General features: G+C 51.9%; 1 protein-coding gene and 1 long non-coding RNA gene across 4 annotated transcripts; one reads left to right on the top strand and one right to left on the bottom strand.

Moving 5' to 3' along the window:
• Positions 1-5,187: 5,187 nt before the first annotated feature.
• On the bottom strand, positions 5,188-16,421 carry Bcat2 (branched chain amino acid transaminase 2). 3 transcript variants are annotated; one of them, XM_026406370.1, is made up of 11 exons: positions 16,325-16,421; positions 12,551-12,625; positions 12,029-12,232; positions 9,209-9,319; positions 9,010-9,129; positions 8,711-8,874; positions 7,100-7,242; positions 6,869-6,954; positions 6,561-6,701; positions 6,417-6,491; positions 5,188-5,560 (listed from the first exon to the last, which is right to left on the bottom strand). In XM_026406370.1, the coding sequence occupies exons 1-11, from the start codon at positions 16,346-16,348 to the stop codon at positions 5,522-5,524; spliced, it is 1,182 nt and encodes a 393-aa protein (XP_026262155.1). In that variant the 5' UTR covers positions 16,349-16,421; the 3' UTR covers positions 5,188-5,521. The 3 variants fall into 3 exon arrangements, with proteins under 3 accessions (XP_026262155.1, XP_026262154.1, XP_077649339.1); XM_026406369.1 differs by lacking the exon at positions 16,325-16,421 and adding an exon at positions 16,200-16,271; XM_077793213.1 differs by lacking the exons at positions 6,869-6,954; positions 16,325-16,421 and adding an exon at positions 16,200-16,271 and having other exon boundaries at positions 7,146-7,242.
• Positions 13,081-16,938, top strand: LOC113195010 (uncharacterized). Its single transcript, XR_003302349.2, has 4 exons — positions 13,081-13,103; positions 13,521-13,639; positions 15,757-15,864; positions 16,611-16,938. It is a non-coding gene; the product is annotated as an uncharacterized LOC113195010 (long non-coding RNA).
• Positions 16,939-17,956: the final 1,018 nt, after the last annotated feature.

Genomic DNA, 17,956 nt, shown 5'->3' with positions numbered 1-17,956 from the left:
TTACGTGTTGTATGTCGGTATTGAGGAGCGCTCATAAAAATTAAAAAAAAAATGGATCCAAATATCTTTGATTCACGTGAGTCAAATGGTTCAATTTAAATTGGGTAAACAGATAAAAGTAAAGATGTCTTTAAAATTAAGCTTATAAGTTTTTCTAGGTGTTCAAAAAGGCCCAAATAAAATGTTGATGTCTATGAAATAATCTGCTTAGATTCAAAGGTTTACAGGTATTGTTTCAAAATGTGAACAGAAGGAGGTTAACAGATAAAAAAAGAGAAACTAGAAGGTTCTAGGTATGGATTTAATAGAGGGAAAGTGTGTTTCTGGATAGGAGTTTAAGTAATTAAGAGGGTTTAAGTAAGTGATAAAGAAGGTCTATGCAAGTTGGTTATAAGTTTTTGAGCAAGTAATCTTAAAGAAATTAAACAGCTGGTTAAACAAGTGCTGTTGTTTTAGAGAATTGTGCTATGTTATTTCTTTAAAAGGTAAACTTGGTTAACATAAAATCATCAATGTAATTATGGTGCCATTAATGTATTCATATCTTCCAGGTATACAAGTCTGTGAGGTAAAAGCTTTATCAATTGTGTTCTATAACTGGACTTGGTATCAGTAAGATATGTAAAGTTCTATGTTGCTTTCTACACTTGAGATACAATTTAAATGTATTTTTAAGTCAATAAGAGCCTAATCTGGGTAAAGGTTTCATTGTAAAACACAAAAGTACTTTGCTACTTTTCTACAAAAGGTTAAAAGTTTTCAGCCTTTCTTTAATTCATGTTTTAGATATGATATTATATTGTGTTAGCTAATATTCATGTAAATTTGAGCAACAATTTATGTAGATGTCTAAAAAGCAAAGATCAGCTTCAGAACTATAGTTTTTAAGACTTATGATGAGCCCTGCCTTACTTGAGATAAGGCTCTATGTCCCATCTCATGTGAAAGTGACTATGAAAGAAGTAGGCCAGATTTCAGTGCATTTAAGGTTGTGTCCAAAAGTTGGTTTTTGTCACAATTGCCAGGACCTCAAACAGGGGATTATAATGTATAACTCTGCCAGAATTCAAGGTAGCTATTACATAAACTAAATATGTTTTTATCCTAGTTAGTTTAGTTTTGTAGTTTGCTTTTAGATGGTCTAAGGATTGCCTGTTAATGTTTTAAAGAGGTACTGCTTTAAGAACTCACAACCTGGGTTACTTAAGATAAGGAGTTATCACCTACAGGATAGAGAGATAGGTACTAAAGCCCAGTACTTAGTATAAGGCTGTGGAAGTTTGTTTGCTAGATGTTTAAGATTAAGTTTTAAAATTAAAGTTAAATTAAAGGGCCAAGAAAACCAATATTTGGCTCTTGCCCTCTGAGTCAGTCTGAATCAGGGATAGGGGACTTCTCCAAAGAGCTTTGCAACTCTAGGACACATAACCTCCTGATCAGGGAGATTAATGAGACCAGTGGAGGACAGAAAGCCAATCAGTGCATTTGCTGTAAAGAGGAGGGTCGTCAGAAAAGGGAGACATCCCTGATGCTTCTGAGGGAAGCTACGTGGTCAAGCAAGGCCTGGACCCATCCTAGCGCAAATGGCACTGGCAGAACTGAGAAGCTGCTGTGAAGTTCCCGAGGACTCCCAGGAGAGATTCAGCTGACTGTTACCAATAGATGGAAACAAAGTCAGTTTGACTTGCTTCATCTTAAACACTTAGCAAAGACAGTCAAAGCCAAAGCACAGCTATCCCTGGACATCTTAAATAATAATAATAGTTAAATGTAACTTCCATAAATAAGTAGACTGGAGGCTGCAAAAGAGACTCTTAGGTAGGAATGCCTGATAACTATCAAAAGGGACTGCTAGAGTAGTTTTAGTCTAAGGCCTTTATTTCTAACCAACGCAGGTAGGCTTAATGTTTGCAGAATTAAAGATTTCTCTATTAGACACAGGTCATACTAGTAAAAGGATTTTGCAGGATCAGATGATATTAAATTATTAAACTATATCTTAAGGGAAGGACAACTGTAACCCTAAATGTTAAATGTTGTGTTTACATCCCTGACAATTCTGGCAATGTGACAAATATCCTTAAAGATTTACATGCTCAGATAGAAGCCATGTCCTCAGCAACATTGTCGTGGAAACAGTATCTTAACTCCTAGTTCCTGGTACTGCCTGATAGAAAACATTGTTAGTCTTTGTCTTGGCCATTATACTCATTGGCATATTTCTGTGCTGTGGCATTTCTTGCTGCATCAATCTGGTTCCAGTACTAATGAGTTTTTGTTTCTCTTATAGACCACCTATCACTCCAATGGCCCACCAGCCTATTACTTCTCAATTGGACTTTTAGCATGGACCACTCGATAGACCCGATATTTTTAAGGGGGACTCCAAACTGCTTGCCCCACACCGTCCCTTTTCAGCCTGAAGAAGCCAGAGAGATCCTCTTCGTCCCCCTTCCTCACAGCAGTAAGGAGTTCCCAAATTAGGGGGGGGAATGAAGCCAGATTTAAAAATTAGGTAGTCAGTGTAGTTAGATAAATCGGGGTCTAATATCGAGTGAAATCTAAAATGGAGGCCATGCTGGGAATGACTCAGGGAAAACACAGGACAATGGATATAAGATTCTATCCATGATAAAGAAAAAGGGGGGAATGAAAGACCCTAGCCCAGTTAGCCCAGTTACCTAAGGCCAAGATATGAAATCAAGATACCGGGCTTGTCATAAACAGGCTCAGGCACCGGATGTGCTTTCCATATAACCGGTTGAGAAAGGACAGAGCACCCACATCCTGAGGCATGAATGAATAAACAGGAACAGATAAGCAGGAACAGAAAGAATAGAATGCAGACCTGTGGTGTTTGGAATGCAGACCTGTACCCCCTAGGTGGCCTATATGCTAGATTTAAACAAACCAATAAGAAACCTGTTTCTTCCCCGCGCGCCAAGCCTGTCCCAAACCCTATAAAAATCTCTATATCCCCGAGCCCAGTGTGCTAGTTCACCAAAGCTCTGGCTGAGGTTCTGCTGGGCACCCGCAGGCGCCTGTGTCCCAATAAACCTAAACCTCTTGCTTTTGCAGCCAGTGTTTCGTGTGATTCTCCTTGGACAGGGAAACGGGGGTCTTTCATAATCGGGGTGTTTTTCAACCGAGACTCTGTCTTTAAATAAAATACAGAATAGGACTGGGGATGTGGCTCAGTGATTAAGTGCCCCTGGGTTCAATCCCCCAGTACCTCCACCCCCCGCAAAAAAAAAAAAAAAAAAAAAAAAAAAATCTGTCCTATATCTTCAGTTGGCCACCAGCTCAGGCCATAGAGAAATACAAAAAAGCACAGGGACTTTAGCAGCAAATCACCCCACAATCAAACTGCAAGTCACAAAGAACACATGACATGACAAAAGGGGCTTAAGCAGGTTTTTGTCTTCTTTTGATTTTTTTGAAAACAAAACAAAGGAATCTTGAAACAGAGTTTTCATAGGAGGACTGGAAATTTCTCACCTTAGTGCTCTGCCATGTTCAGAGTGAGGGCAGCCACACTCCATGGGCACAAAATGGCTGCAACAGTTCCAACCATCAATAGTCAAAGGAGGGAGGGGCCAGGTATGGTGGCCCACGCCTGTAATCCCAAGCCCGGGCTTGGGAGGCTATGCAAGAGGATCCTAAATTCAAGGCCAGCCTCATTTATTTAGAGAGGCCCTGAGCAATTTAGTGAGCAATTTAGCGAGACCTTGCCTCAAAATTTAAAAAAAGAAAAAAAGGAAAAAAAAAAAGGGCTAGGGATGTGGCTCTGTGGTTAAGTGCTGCTGGGTTCAATCCCCAGTAACAAAAAAAAAAAAAAAAAAAAAAAAGGATGGAAGGAAGAAGAGCCAGCACTTGCAGATTCTCTTATCAAAAGAAGAAAGCTTCTAGGGCCTCCAGATTTCCCCTTGGGTCCTGTGGCCCATTAACTGCCCTTGAGCAATGGCTGGCAGAGGGAGTGAGAGGCTGTAACCGTGGGACAGCAGCTGCCCTAAGAAGTTGGAGCTCCAGCTCCAGGGCTGCTGGCCAGGCCACAGACCATACGTGCCAAGTAGTCCCACAGAGTCTCCCTCCAGCAATGTGGATCAAAGAGAAAGTGACGTGCCTAAGGTCACGTGGTTCTGAGTACAGATCGGCAACGGGATATCCTGGTTCCGACTCTCCTTTCAAAACCCCACAGCAGTGAGTGAAGTACGTGTGTGAGGTGGCCAGGATGAGGGCAGAGTCACACAGGGGTAGAACAGGGACTGTGTGGATGATCTCCCTCCACAGCAGAGAGCCAGCGCACGGCGGCACACTCAGAATTGGCTGAGGGCACTGGGGACTCCTGAGCAGCAGGGACAGTCACGGTGTAGAAATATCGTGGGGCCAGGAGGTCAGAGAAGAGGCTGGGACCAGGGTGCAGGAAGAACACAGGCTCGAGCCAGAGCCAGGGCCTAGGGTACAAAGAGGAAGGGACACAGCAGATGGGGGCAGAAGGACTAGGGCTTGGGGACGGATGGGTTTTGAGAGGGCTACAGTCCTGATGGCTCTGGCCTAGTGACTGGGTGAACAATGGAGCTGTTGCCAAGCCAGGGAGGAAGGGGAGGCCCAGATGAGGACCAGAAGATGCTGCTCAGTAAGGAAGTGGAAAGCATTCCCTAACTGGGGGAACCCTCACGACACTGGAGCCTGGATTATTGGGTCCTTGAAATTAAAATGGGCTGAGGCAGGTACAGTGGAATCCCAGCATGCCCTGTAATCCCAGCAACTGGGAGGCTGAGGCAGGAGGACCTCACCATCAAAGCCAGCCTCAGCAACTTAGCAAGGCCCCAAGCAACTTAGTGAGACCCTGTCTCAAAATCAAAAAGTAAAAAAGGAGGGCTGGGACTGTGGCTCAGTGATAGAGCGTTTGCCCGCACATGTGAGGCACTGGGTTCCAGCCTCAGCACCACATAAAATAAATAAATAAATAAAGATATTGTGTGTCCACCTACAACTAAAAAAAAAAAAAAAAAGTGAAAAAGGGCTGGGGACGTAGCTCAGTGTTCAAACGCTGCTGGGTTCAACCCTCAGTACAAGAATAAAAAGAAAATGGGCTGAGAACCAGTTTCCTGTTTTAAGACCCCAAGAATCCCAGAGCTGCGTCACTGAAGATGACACCCAATGTCTTGTTCTTTGGCATTTTATTTCAAAATTGCAGCAAGAACAGAGAGAAAAATAACCAACGGCAGCACCGGGTCCGGCCTGAGAACGGAAAGATGTGGAGCCGTGGCCAAGGCACTTCCCTGACCCCCACGACACGCCGCAGCCAGGGGTACCTGATTCCTGGAGCCCAAGATGCGGAGCGAGGGTCCAAAATGCCTGGTTCTGGCCTGTGTGACTTTGGGAGTGTAGCGACCACGTGGGGGCGTCAGGGAGCCAGGCGTCGGCCCCGGGCCTCCTCTTATTGCACTTCAGGAGTCAGCGGTCGGGAGGCGGGGCCGGGCTGGAAGCTGATCTGAAGGGGTCGGCGCGGCCCAGGTCACACTGGGAGCATCCACTTGTGGGCTTTTGTTCCATACTGAAGGACAACGGAGGAGCATGAGGGGGAGCCGCACTGCAACGCCCAGCAGGCCCTGGGGCGTCCCAAGCAGAGTGCCTTTGGAACTGTACCCTGAAACCTCATGGGAAATGTAGTCCACCTCCCAGGAGGCCCACCAACAATCCCGGGGAGGGAAAATCAAGGCAATGACACAAAGGCTTAAAGGAGAAGTAGCTGCAAAGAGAGGAGTCACTTAAGACCCAGAAAGGATTTTGGAAAAGTCGTTTTCAACTTAGAAAGCCTGGTAGAGCCAGAAGAGTAGTCCCAAGTCCTCAGGAAAGGCAGCCAGGAAACCCAGCAGTTCTAGGTAGAGAGTCAAGGAAAGGAGCCCAGAGGTTCTCGGAAAGCTCTCTTGGCTCGGAAGAACAGAAATGCCCCAGAGGCTTATGGGAGGAAGCATTCTTGGGCCAGAGAGGGGGCCAAGGGCCAGAAGCTCAGAAGAAGAAAACTGCTTAGGCCAGAGGGAAAGCCTAGGGCTCCAGGGAATCCTGTGGCTAGAGGGCAGGCCTTGGTCCCACAAGCTCCTGGAAAGGGGAGTTCTCCCACCAGGAGACCCAGGGGCCACAGGGACTCATGGGAAGGGGGCTTCTCACACCACAGTGTTACCCTGGGGCTCCTGAAGCTTGCAGGACAGCGTTACTCAGCCCCAAGAGGTGGTGGTCCAGGCCACCTACTCAGCCAGGAGGCTTCTGATCCAGAGGCCGGTAAGAGGTGGTACCGCTATCATTCCTGGGAGTGTTGAGGGGGAGGTGGGCTCCTAGTCCAGATGCTCAAGGGACATGAACTTCTCTGGGGAACAAACATTTAGCCCATTTCCCCAGTGAGTCCAACCCACCTGAATCGCCTTCAGCTCCTTCTGGAAGCGGAGGATAAGCTCAGGCCCATTTTCCATGGTGGGAATGTGGAGGTGCTGCGGAAGAAGGTGCCATGAGCACTAGGCTCCCCCTTCTCTCCCGCCCCCAGCGTGGTTGCACCTCACCTTGTCTTTATACAGAATTCGATGCACAGGGCAGACCTGGCAAGCGGTGCCTGAGCCAAAGACTTCCCGCACCCGGCCCTCCTCCAGCGCCCGCAGCAACTCCTTCATGGTGATCTTGCGCTCCACCACCCGGAACTCACCCTGCGGGCAAGGGAAGAGACACAGGAGTCCACAGAGGATTCCCTGCTGCAGGGTGGTGAGAAAGAGGCCCAAGGAGGGTGACAGACCAAGTGAAGGGATCGAGACATGACATGTTACCCCAGCCCCAACACACAGGGACCCCTCACAGGTACGCCACCCGCCCTCACCCAGGTCTGAGCCAGGTCCAGCAGACTCTGTCTGACTACTCCAGGCAGGATGATGCCATCCAGTGGGGGGGTCACCAGTTCTAGCACTAGGACAGGTGTGAGGGACAGGGCATTACCACAACCTTCCAGCACTGCCCATCCTCCTAGGAGCCTCCCCCTCTCCCAGAATCCCTGGCCCTTGCAGCCTGCTAGGGATTCCATCCAGGGTTGGCTGGGTCATGGTGGGCTCACCCCCGTCCTCATGGGTCCAGTAGATGAAGATGTTCATGGTGCCCACCTCAGTGAGCTGATGGTCAGGCCCGTACAGCCAGAGGACCTGCTCGCAGCCCTTCTTTTGTGCCTCCTGTTGCAGTAACACGGTGGGCCCGTAATTCCTGGTGGAAGGCCGCCTGGTCGGACTGGGTAGGGGGCGCCCATCCTTCCCCCACCGTGGCCCTGGAAGAGTGTTGCCAACCAGGGCTGACCCTGCTCCTCCCCAGCCACAGTGCCCCCAGCACACAATCCCCAGCCATTCCCTTGGTGTCCAGACCTGGGCTGCGTCTGCCCATTCCTGCCTCTTCCTGTTCTCCAGATCACAAGTGCACGGCCGTGTGCTCTGCTGGGACCATCTTCCTCACCCTTTCACCAAACCAAATCCCCAAATGTCCTCCATAACCATTTCCCATGTGACACCCTACGAGAGGTATTTCCAGACCTCCATGTGAGGTTCTGGCCTTCTTTGGGCTTCCTCCCTGTGTCACCCTGTTTTAACACCTTTATCTGTTACTCAGACTGGGCCTCAACCTTCACCTACTAGCCAGCCACTCCTGACTCCCCACTGCCCCAGGACACGATCCCAGCCCACGCCTGGTGTTCTGAGCCTTTCACAAAAACTGATCTTGTTCACTTCCCTGGACATTCACTGTGACCCCGTCTATCCCCTCCACCCCCACACATGTGGCCCCACAACTAGAAAATACCGACTACCTTTTGTTTTTGAGAAAGGGTCTCCCTCTGTTGCGTCGCCAATCCTTGACTCAAGTGATCCTCCTGCCTCAGCCTCCTGAGCAGCTGGGACTACATGTGCCCACAGTAGCACTGGCTTTGTTTACTACCTTTGAACCCAAGAAACATCCTTCCTCCTCATCTGTGAAGCTGATCATAGTGCCCTATGTCACCCCCATCAGAGCCCATGCGGCTCTGGACCCTGGAGTTTCCACCAGCCAGAAGCCCCAGAGGACAGGCTGGCTCTGACTCATCTGTGTCCCCAGCTTCAGCCAGCACAGGGCCTGGTCTAAGGAGACCTCATGAGATGTGTGTTGAAGGAACTCAAATGAACCCCCAGTGTCACTTTCTGTCCGATGTGACCAGTGACCATCCTCCACCTCACTCAGGAGGCCCCAGCGACTCTCCCCTGCCCTGCTGAGCCAGGCTATTGGAGAAAGGATGACGCAGGAAGTCCACATGACTATGGGAGCCAGGCTCGGGAAACACAGCCTAGATGGGTGAGCAAGGACAAGTGATCCCGGAGGAGAGACCAATGAGCCAGACGCGGATTCCTCTCCGGAGGTCTCCAGGGGAGCAGCCTGGCTTCCCCACCGACCTCCATGCAGGCCCTCCCATCTCTGAGTTCATCTGTCCATCTGTGCGATGCTCTCATCCTTGTCCCAACGTTTGCCATCAGCCCTGAGCCCCGCACACGGAGTGGATATCATATCCCAGTCCGTGGGCAGAGCTGCCCCAACATGTAAAACAGGACAGTGAAGAAAACTGACATCCAGAAACACCCCCAAATTCGGGCACTGCACCCTGGCCTCTGGTCTCCAGTGCATGGTACATTCTAGGGGTGCAGGGGCTACTTACCCTCCCACCTTGTAGTCACCAACGCCACCCATCCAGGCCCGGATAAATGTCGGGTCGGCCAGGAGGGAGACAGGGGTCACCGAGTCTCCAGGAAAGTAGGAGCCCACAGGACAGAGGATGACAAACAGGAGGGCTTGACTGGCGCTGTTGACACCCAGCGAGTCCTGGGAGAGCAGAGGGGCAGCCTCAGGGTCAGGAGTCGCTCAGCCTCCTCTCTCAGACCAGGAGTCCAGGCCCAGCCCCTTTCCCTCCCCTAGCCCAGGGGTCCCCAGGAGTCCCCAGCCCTGAGGGGGGCTCACCTCGGTACCTATGAGCACGGGCCGCACGTAGAGGCTGGTGCCGGTGCCCCCGGGAACCCAGGCCTTATCCACCTCGATGAGCCGACGGATGCACTCCAGCAGCTCCACCTTGTCAAAACTCTGGGCAGGCCCCACACGGGTCAGGAGGCCCGCAGCTCTGGCCCTCCCCGTCCCCCCACAGGCAGGCCAGGCTGCTCACCGGCAGGCAGAGGCGCAGGGCTGTGCGCAGCATGCGGTCCATGTTGAGCCAGGGCCGGAAGAGGCGCACCTGCTGGTCCTGGCCTCTGTACGCCTTCAAGCCCTCAAAGAGCTGTGGGGACAGGTGTGTGGAGGCTCAGAGCCCCTGGGTCATCACAGACAGAGGGACAGCAAGAGACTGACAGACCAAGACACAAACACAGAGATGGAGTCAGAGGTGGGGAGAGGCAGACAGACAGAGGTAGACTTAAGGTGGCAGTGGACTTCTGTGGATACTGCGGACCACAGGGAACCAGAGAGAACCCCCACAGGAGCCCCTCCAACTACTGCTCATATTTTTCAGGCATGATAAACCTGTGAACGTTTGGAAAGAGCCCTGGTATTTTAGAGAAATACTGAAATATTTATGGATGGAATAACCCACTGTCTGGGATTTGCTTCTCATCACAAAGTGGGAGACAGTGGAAGTAAGTCCAGCGGAGACAAGGTTCTGGGCCAACAGGAGCTAACAGATGAAGCATGTGCCTCCTGTTACCTACTTCTGTGTTTCGAATGTCGCATAAAAACTTTCTTTTTAGCTTAAAAAAAGTTGATCCCCACCCCCACCATGCTACTCTCAGGAGAAAGCTCAAGTCCCCACCGTGGCCTCTGAGGTCCTGGACCTGGCCTCTCACCTGCAGGCTCCTAGACTAACTCCTGCCCACTCTCCCCACAGGTGGCCACCTTGGCCTTCTCCTGCTCCCAGGGTCTGCAGGGGCTTGGTCCTCCCTCCCTTCACCCATGTCCTCCAGCTCACGTCATGGGGTTCAGCCCTAGGCACCTCCGAGGGCTGGGGTGGCTCAGCGTGGAGTGCCCGCCTACGGGTACAAGGCCCGGGTTCCATCCCCAGCACCAGTAAAAACAAAAACAGACGGCAAAACACAGCCAGGAAAAAGCAAGTATCATACCCTTCATGGTGTAGCCTCACCCCCACGCACACCAGGGGCCTGGTCACTGCCCCTGGCTCCGTAGGGTGCCTGTTCAGTGTCCACCTAGGCTGAGAGCGCCCTAGGGCACCGGACATGTTCATCAGAGACCCCACAGCCCCTGGCATCCAGGACCCCACTTGGCACAGCTTGGGTTTTGTGGATTTAATTAATATGAATATGAAATGAATGAAGTAAAAATAAGCAGGATATTTTTGGGGGAAATACAACTAATAAGGGTCAAGAGGGGTGGGGATGGGGGGGTGCAGTGGCCCGCGCCTGGAACCCCAGGCTCAGATAGGAAGATACAAAGTTTGAGGCCAGACTTGGCAACTTAGTGAGACCCTATCTCAAAATAAAAAGTAACAAGAGCTGGGTTGTGGCTCAGTGGTAGAGCACCCCCAGGGTTCAATCCCCAGCACTGTAAGAAAAAACAGAGCTGTGACTGGGAGCAGTGGTGTATGAGGGGGCTGACTCACAGTGGGACAGACAACCAAACACCCACAGAGGAACAAATGAAATTGAACCCCTGCCTCACACCAGACAAAATTCCAGAGAGTGCAATTTTGAATGAAAAAAAACATGCATAATAAACCATAAAAGCTATAGAAGAAAACACAAGCTAACTGCTTTCTACCTTAAATTGGGGACAGTCTTTCTAAATTCGAAAAATCACAAAGCCAAAAAATAAAAGAGTGATTATATTTGATTCCATTAAAAAAAAAAAAAACACCTGGAATTTGGGGTATAGCTCAATGGTAGACTGCATGGTTAGCATGTGCAAGTCTCTGAGTTCAATCCCCAGTACTGCAAAAATAAATAAATAACAGAATCTTTAAAACCACTTGGGAGACGGGAAAAGATCTAAAAGTTGGACAAGGTTTGTCTAAGGTTTGGGGAAACAGGCTTGGCTGGTGAGTGTAGAAACTGATACAACTTCGGTAGCAGACAATGTGGCAATACCTTTCAAAATTATGACTGTATCTGCACTTTCACCCAATAGTTGTAGAAATTAAGTGGAGAGATACACCTGCACTTAGAGGAAGTGACAGGTGCACTTCATTGTTTATTGCAACTGTGTTTATAAGAGGACAAGGCTGGAAACAACCCAAGTGCCCCAAAATAGGGGACTGCCTAATGCAGAACATTGTTAGGATGGAATACTATGCTGCTGCTGCAAAAAACGGAAAGCTCCTTAGGGCTGCTATAGGAGAATTCCCACAGCTCTGGCCCCAGTTCAGATCTCCACGCCTACTTATCCTCTCCTACCTGAATCATCACCCATCCTTGACCTCCTGGCCTCCAGTCTCAACTCCTGTCTATACAGCAAGAGGGAGGTCCTACTATACCCAGGTTGGGCCTGCACCTCCGCTGCTCCATGGCTCCCAGCACCCCTGGACAAGGTCCAGTGCCTCAGTTCCTCCGGTGGCCTTGATAACACCCCTAGTGTCCTCTGACACACTCCAATCCCATAATTCCTCCCTATTATGCCAGGCCCTTCCTGTCTGGGCCTTGCATTGACTGGCCCCTTTCCCACTGACTGGCCCCTTCCCCACTGACACCCTAAGCCTCCTAGGTTTTGCCAGGAAAGGCCCCACTTTCCTTCAAGCTAGGCTAGAGAAACCCTGGCCTCCCCCGCTGCCTCATCGGAGCCTAGGTAACACCAGGTTGTAACCAGGGTGCAGTTTTGAGTGAGGGAACCAGGACCCCAGTGTGAAGTGCAGGAGGCCCCGGAAAGCTGGTGATGAGTGGAAAAAAGCCTGTGGAAAGCAAACCCAGGGAGGTGGAGCTGGCAAGGGGCACAGCAAGGAGGGGATGCACACGGGACCAGGGACAGAGGTCAGTGGCCACGCCACCTGCAGGGAGTAGTGGAGGGCAGAGCAGGCTGGGTGCAGAGTGAGATTCTGGAAGGGCTGGATCCTGGGCTGGCCCCAGCCCTTCTTCCTGTTCCATTCCACCATCAGCATGTGGTCGGTGAACGTCTTCCCAAACACCAGGGAGTCACTGGGGCTGGGCTTCTTTCGTGGCTCCTTCGTTATTTGCAGCTGCAAGTCTGCAGCCTGAGAAAAGATGGGACACCCAGGTGTCCAGGAATCTGGTCACAGGTGTCCAGCTGAAAAGCTATAATTCTCTTCATGAGCGCCTGCCCCAGTGGACTCTGGGAAATGTAGTTTCATCTTTCCCCAGGCTGTTGTGCTACACCACTGCCACCCACCTGCACCTCCAGGCTGCAGACCTTTGGAGATGCCCAGATCCAGCTGCCAATCCCCTCCTCCCTCAGACTTAGGGGTCCAAGCCCCTGTCCCCCTCTCTGAGGCTCAAGAGTCCAGGCCCCAGCCTCCTCCCTCAGACCCTGGTGTTCTGGTCCCTCCTTTCACCTTGAAGTTGGTAGAGGCACATCCTCTGAGACCCCACAGAAGCCAAGGGACAGGGAGAAGTTTCCGGGACCAGATCTGGGACAGAAAGAGAAGTGAGGAAGGTGACGTGCCAGCAGTGGGAGAGAGCAAGGGTCCCAGTATTTCTTTTTTTCTTTTTTAATATTTATTTTTTAGTTCTCGGTGGTCACAACATCTTTGTTTGTATGTGGTGCTTAGGATCGAACCCGCGCTGCACGCATGCCAGGCGAGCGCGCTACCGCTTGAGCCACATCCCCAGCCCCAAGGGTCCCAGTATTTCATTTGTCACTTCCTGCACCTAGGAGTACCCTCTGGCGTCCCTGTCACAGTCCCTGTGCATTCAAGCAGGGCATTTGGCTCTAGCCAAGTGCTCCCAGCGAGTCCTACTAGGGCCATCCCTAGAGGGAGCTGAATGGGCTCCAGGCCCCCTCCTCCACCCTGGGCAAAGTCAAAAGCAGGCGCCTCCCACCCCAGGAAACTTTGACCTCAGCCTAGGACCAGCTCAGACAAGGCGAGGACGACGGAAGGTGTGCAGGTAAGCAGAGGCCTCCCAAGGGACCCAAGTCACAAGAGGAGTCAGGTGAGCAAGGGACCTATAGGCCCTGTTCCCTGAGAACTCAGGAATCCAGGCCCCCAGCCCTTACCCTCAGAACCAGGAGTCTCAATGCTTATTACTTCTGGGTATTAGATCGAGATCACCTGAAGCGCCTGACCCCACACCATGGGTGTCACCTCAGCAGTGACTCCAATGCCCTTCAGATCTCAGAGGCTGAGGGCCAGCACCAGGACCCTGGGGGCCACCCAAATCATCAACAGACCATGCTCAGGTGCATACTTCCCTCACGGACCTCGCCCTCGCCGAGAAAAGCAGGGCACAGTGGTCTGTTGGACTAGCAGGGTGGCCCACCCTGGGGATCTCCCACTCACAGTGCTTCTTTCCCCAACCCTGCAGGAAGACAGCTGGGCTGTAGGATTGAGGACACAGAGCAGCCTGCACTCTCCCTATGAGCCAGGAGAGCTGTCACCAACTGGCAAAAATGGATATGAATGGCAGGGATCACTGGCCAGCAGGTGAGTTATGGGGAGACAGGGTTATGGATGCAGTGTCACAGACTCTGGGCAGTGAAGCCTGAGATGCAGCTTTAGAGGTGTAGGCCCAAGGGCCTCTGGAATGATCGCTGACTGCAGTATGTGCCTCCCCTCCCCCACGTGGCCTCTGTGTGTAACATGGAGCCTGCCTGGTCCTGTGGCCAAGGCTCTGCACACAGGAAAGAACAGGACAGCCACAGTATGGAGAGAGCAAACACACAGTACAGGACAGCCAGTACAAGGACAAGACAGCAGAGGAAGCCAGGACACATGAATAAAAGAGATTTAGAGAGGAAAGTGGAAGAATGAGAAAAAGAAACAGAAATGGAGAACAAACTGAAAAGAACAGGCATCCAGGCCGAGTTGCCAAAATGTGTCTATCACAGAAAAACCAAGATGAGAGACAGAGAGACAGAGGGAGAGGGAGAGGGAGAGGGAGAGCAGAACTCAGGCAAAGTAACAAAGCCTGGAGGAAACCAGGGAAGTGACTGAGAGCAGAATACAGAGAAGCCAAGAGGCAAGGTGAGGGAAAGGAGAGGAACAGACAAAAGTGAGACCTCGGAGCCTTGGGTGGCAGGAGAGCAGAGGGAGAGGGAGAGACACTGTCTCAGAGATGTTTGGAGGCAGGAGAAGCAGAAAAACAGAGCACACCCCCACAGGGCAGAGAAGGCACGGGGCATGGTGCCAGAAACCTGTGACAGTGAGTAAAGCTACCTTCCTCCTCCAGGGCATTTCTCTAAGGTGAGGAGGGCACCCTGCCATCCCAGACCCCAGCTATGGAGTGGAGCCTAGAGGAAATGCGCAAATGGACTTCTCTGACAGAGCCCAAGAGTTTCAGCATTAAACACCAGGAGTGTAAAGGATGGAGGCTGAGCCAAGAAAGAAGGGGGCCAGGGGTGGCGGGGCACTCCTGTAATCCCAGTGGCTCAGGAGGCTGAGGCAGGAGGATCCCAAGTTAAAAGCCAGCCTCAGCAATTTAGCAAGGCCCTAAGCAACTTAGTGAGACCCTAACTCAAAATTTTAAAACGGGGTGGGGGGGAACCCTGAGATATGGCTCAGTGGTTAACTGCCCCTGGATTCAACCCACAGTACCAAAACGAAATGAAGAAGAGGGGTAGGGGTAGGTGCACAAGAAAGGCTCTATAATATGACTGAGCCTCCACCGTGTCCCCTATAGCACAGGACATCTGTCTTTGACAGAGCCCAAGAGTTTTATCATTAAACACCAGGAGTTTTCCTCTCATAGCCCCAAAATGTCCTTGTCACAGCCCAGGACTGACCCCATCACATCAAGAACTTGCCTTTGTAGCCCAGGACTCACTCTGCATCCCAGCCCAGGGCTGTCCTATAGACCATCCAAGACCCTACATCGGAACCCCAGATGGCTCCAGTCACTTCCCAGGACTTCCCCCTCCAGAACCAAGCAGTGTCTCAACACAGCTCAGGAATATCTGCCCTCCAAAGCCAAAATCTTCTCCCTCTGTATTCCAGGATTGTCCCTGTCAAGACCCAGCCGCTGTATCTTTCAGATCCAAGAATTATTCCCATGTCAGTCTAGGCCAGTCCCTGCAGGTCACTGTCCACTTCACACTCCAGGACCTCCCAGGGAGTCCCTGACTGTGCCCATCACAGGTTCAGCCCCAGACTGTCTCCATTACAGCTCAGGTTCAGCCCCAGACTGTCTCCATTACAGGACATTAGAGCGCAGGAATGTCCCATTAGAGTTTAGGACTCACCTACTATGGCAGTACTGTGCCATGATAGGACTCTCCACATCATGGCCCCAAACTACACCCATCAGACCCCAGCACTGTCCCACCATAGCTCAGCTGTGTCACCATCAGTGCCCAGGGTGCCCCTGTCATATCCCAGGCCTGTCCCACAGTGTCTGCCCAACACTAACTATCCCTGTCACTAAGACCTGGGAAAAGTAAAAAAAAATCTGCCCTGCTATTCATCATCCTGGGATAAGATAACTTAGATAAAGTCAGGTGCAAAGTTAAGAGTAAACATTTCTCCCAAGGTTATGCTGCAGCTGTCAAGGGTTGTATCGACCCAGTGGTTTCCTTCCTAAGAAATTCTGTTCTCTATCATCATAGGCTCTGGAAACCCTTTGACCTCTTATCATCGGTAAGAACAGACCGTCCGGTTCTTGCCCGGAGGACCTGTCACTTTGACAGGGAGAAGCTGCCTCAATCTCTAACCAGGTGCAGACTTCATATGAACCTTCTCCATCTGTCTTACCGACCTTTCCTTCCGAGAAACAGGACGTGCCTTCCTCCCACCCAACTCCTTAAGGTCCAGGGCCTCCATCCCCGCCGCGCCCCCCCCCCCCCCCGCGGGCAGCTCCCTCCAGACTCCCCAAGACGTTATTCCAATCGCAACGGTTCCGCCCCACCCTGGTCCCGGGCCTCCCCAAGGCGGGCCCCTCCTCCACGTTCCCTGGCAACCTCCCAGGTCCCCTCCCCACAATTACCTGCCCCCGACCCCCAGCCCTTTAAACCCTAGGGGTTCTGTCCAAAGGACCCCATTTCTTACGCACCCCGCCACGGAATCTCAGGGCCAGAGAAGCGGGGCTGAGAGAGAAAGCTTGCGCGCCCATGATCCTCCCGGAAGTGCGCCCCACCCCCGGGTTCCCCAGACCCCCAGCTGGCGTTGCGAACCCACCTGCCCCAGCGCGAGCGCGGCCATGATCCGTGCGGCGTGTAACTGCGCCCGCCCGGGGCGCGGCCCCAGAGAAAGTCGTTCCGGCCCCGCCCCTCTTACGCCCCCTCCCGCAGGATGCCTGCCCGCGGGCCACCCCAATTGGGGCCAGGCCTCCCCACTTAGCGAGCCAGGCCCTGCTGCGGAGTACATGCGCTGTACGAGGCAGGAACTGAAATGCACTCCTCCCTCATCCCCCCCCCACCCCGTTTTCATATGCCCAGTAATTTTTGAAAATGTATTTTCATAGAGTTTTTCCTGGAGAGCCGGACAGGACAAGCATCCCGAGGTAAGAGAAGGCAAAAGCAAGGAGCAGAAAGCTCGGTTACGCGATCTCTTTGTGAAAAAAGAAAAGCTCACTGTAAATGTCAGCGGAGGCATAAAGAAATGTGGCTTTTGGAAAAGGGCTCTGCTGAGTGGGACAGAGGAGGATGAAGAAGGAGCTTCCCTCTGCACTCTGGATACTTTCCTGTTTGAATATGGCTTTTTCGTAACGAGGAGAAAATATGTGTGTTCTTTGTAACTCTGAACTAAAAGCACACAGAGTTCGCCATGCCTCCTTCCAGTCCCTTTAATCAGTGAAGCCCGAAAAACTGCACACATGCCTACATCTCACTCATCTTCTCAAAGAAGAGCCCCTGGCGCAGGGTGTCCTGGTTACACCCCTCCAGGAGCATCCCCCAGCTTCAGGACTCCAGAGGCAGAGTTAGCCAATCGTAGTCCTTCAGGATCCCTCCGACCCCCTAGCAACTCAGACCCGCGGCAGTGACCCTCTTGACTGTGCTCCCCCATCACTGTGTGCCCCAAACTTTTCGTGATCAGTGGTCTCCTAAATCCCTGCATCCGCGTTACCCTAACACTGAAATCTCATCTCTGCTGAGTCCTCAAAACGCGGTCCCTAAGCCATGTACCTCCATAATATTGGGACACTTCCCCCCAAGTTGTACCCCCCACAATGGCACCAAATTCCGTCCCTAGCCCCAGTCCCCCCAACCCCCACCTCAAACAGCTACTGGACAGAGGAACCAAACCACGGTCCCTCCCCTGCAGATGTTGCTGTTTTTCCTCTCTCCACCCCGGTCCTCCTCCCCCACCATCCGGGCGGGGGCTGTAGGGTTGGCGCCCACAGGCCGCGCCCGGACCCCCGCAGCCAATCAGCGACTGCCGCACACCCCCGCGGCGGCCAATCCGCAGCAGCTTTGCAGCCCCACCCCCGCACCTGCGGGGCGCAGCTGCTACTGGGCGCCGCGCCCCAAGAGACCTCCCTCAGCCAAAACTCGGGAGTCCTGGCCCTAGCAACTTCTCCCTCTGACCCCGATGTCTCAACCCCGCTTCCTCTTCCCTCAGGACTTGTCGTGGTAGTCACTTTTCTGCTCCACATTCCAGGAGGCCAAAACTACTTTCCCCAAGGGTCAAGAATAAAGAGGCCGGGGCTGGGGATGTGGCTCAAGCGGTAGCGCGCTCGCCTGGCAAGAGTGCGGCCCGGGTTCGATCCTCAGCACCACATACAAACAAAGATGTTGTGTCCGCCGAAAACTAAAAAATAAATATTAAAAAAAAATTATAAAAAAAAGAATAAAGAGGCCTTCTCCTTCT

Source organism: Urocitellus parryii, chromosome 15 (assembly GCF_045843805.1).
Source record: "Urocitellus parryii isolate mUroPar1 chromosome 15, mUroPar1.hap1, whole genome shotgun sequence".
Taxonomy (NCBI): Eukaryota; Metazoa; Chordata; class Mammalia; order Rodentia; family Sciuridae; genus Urocitellus; species Urocitellus parryii.
Note: the sequence above shows the minus strand (reverse complement) of the source record. Positions and strands in the feature narration are given on the sequence as shown.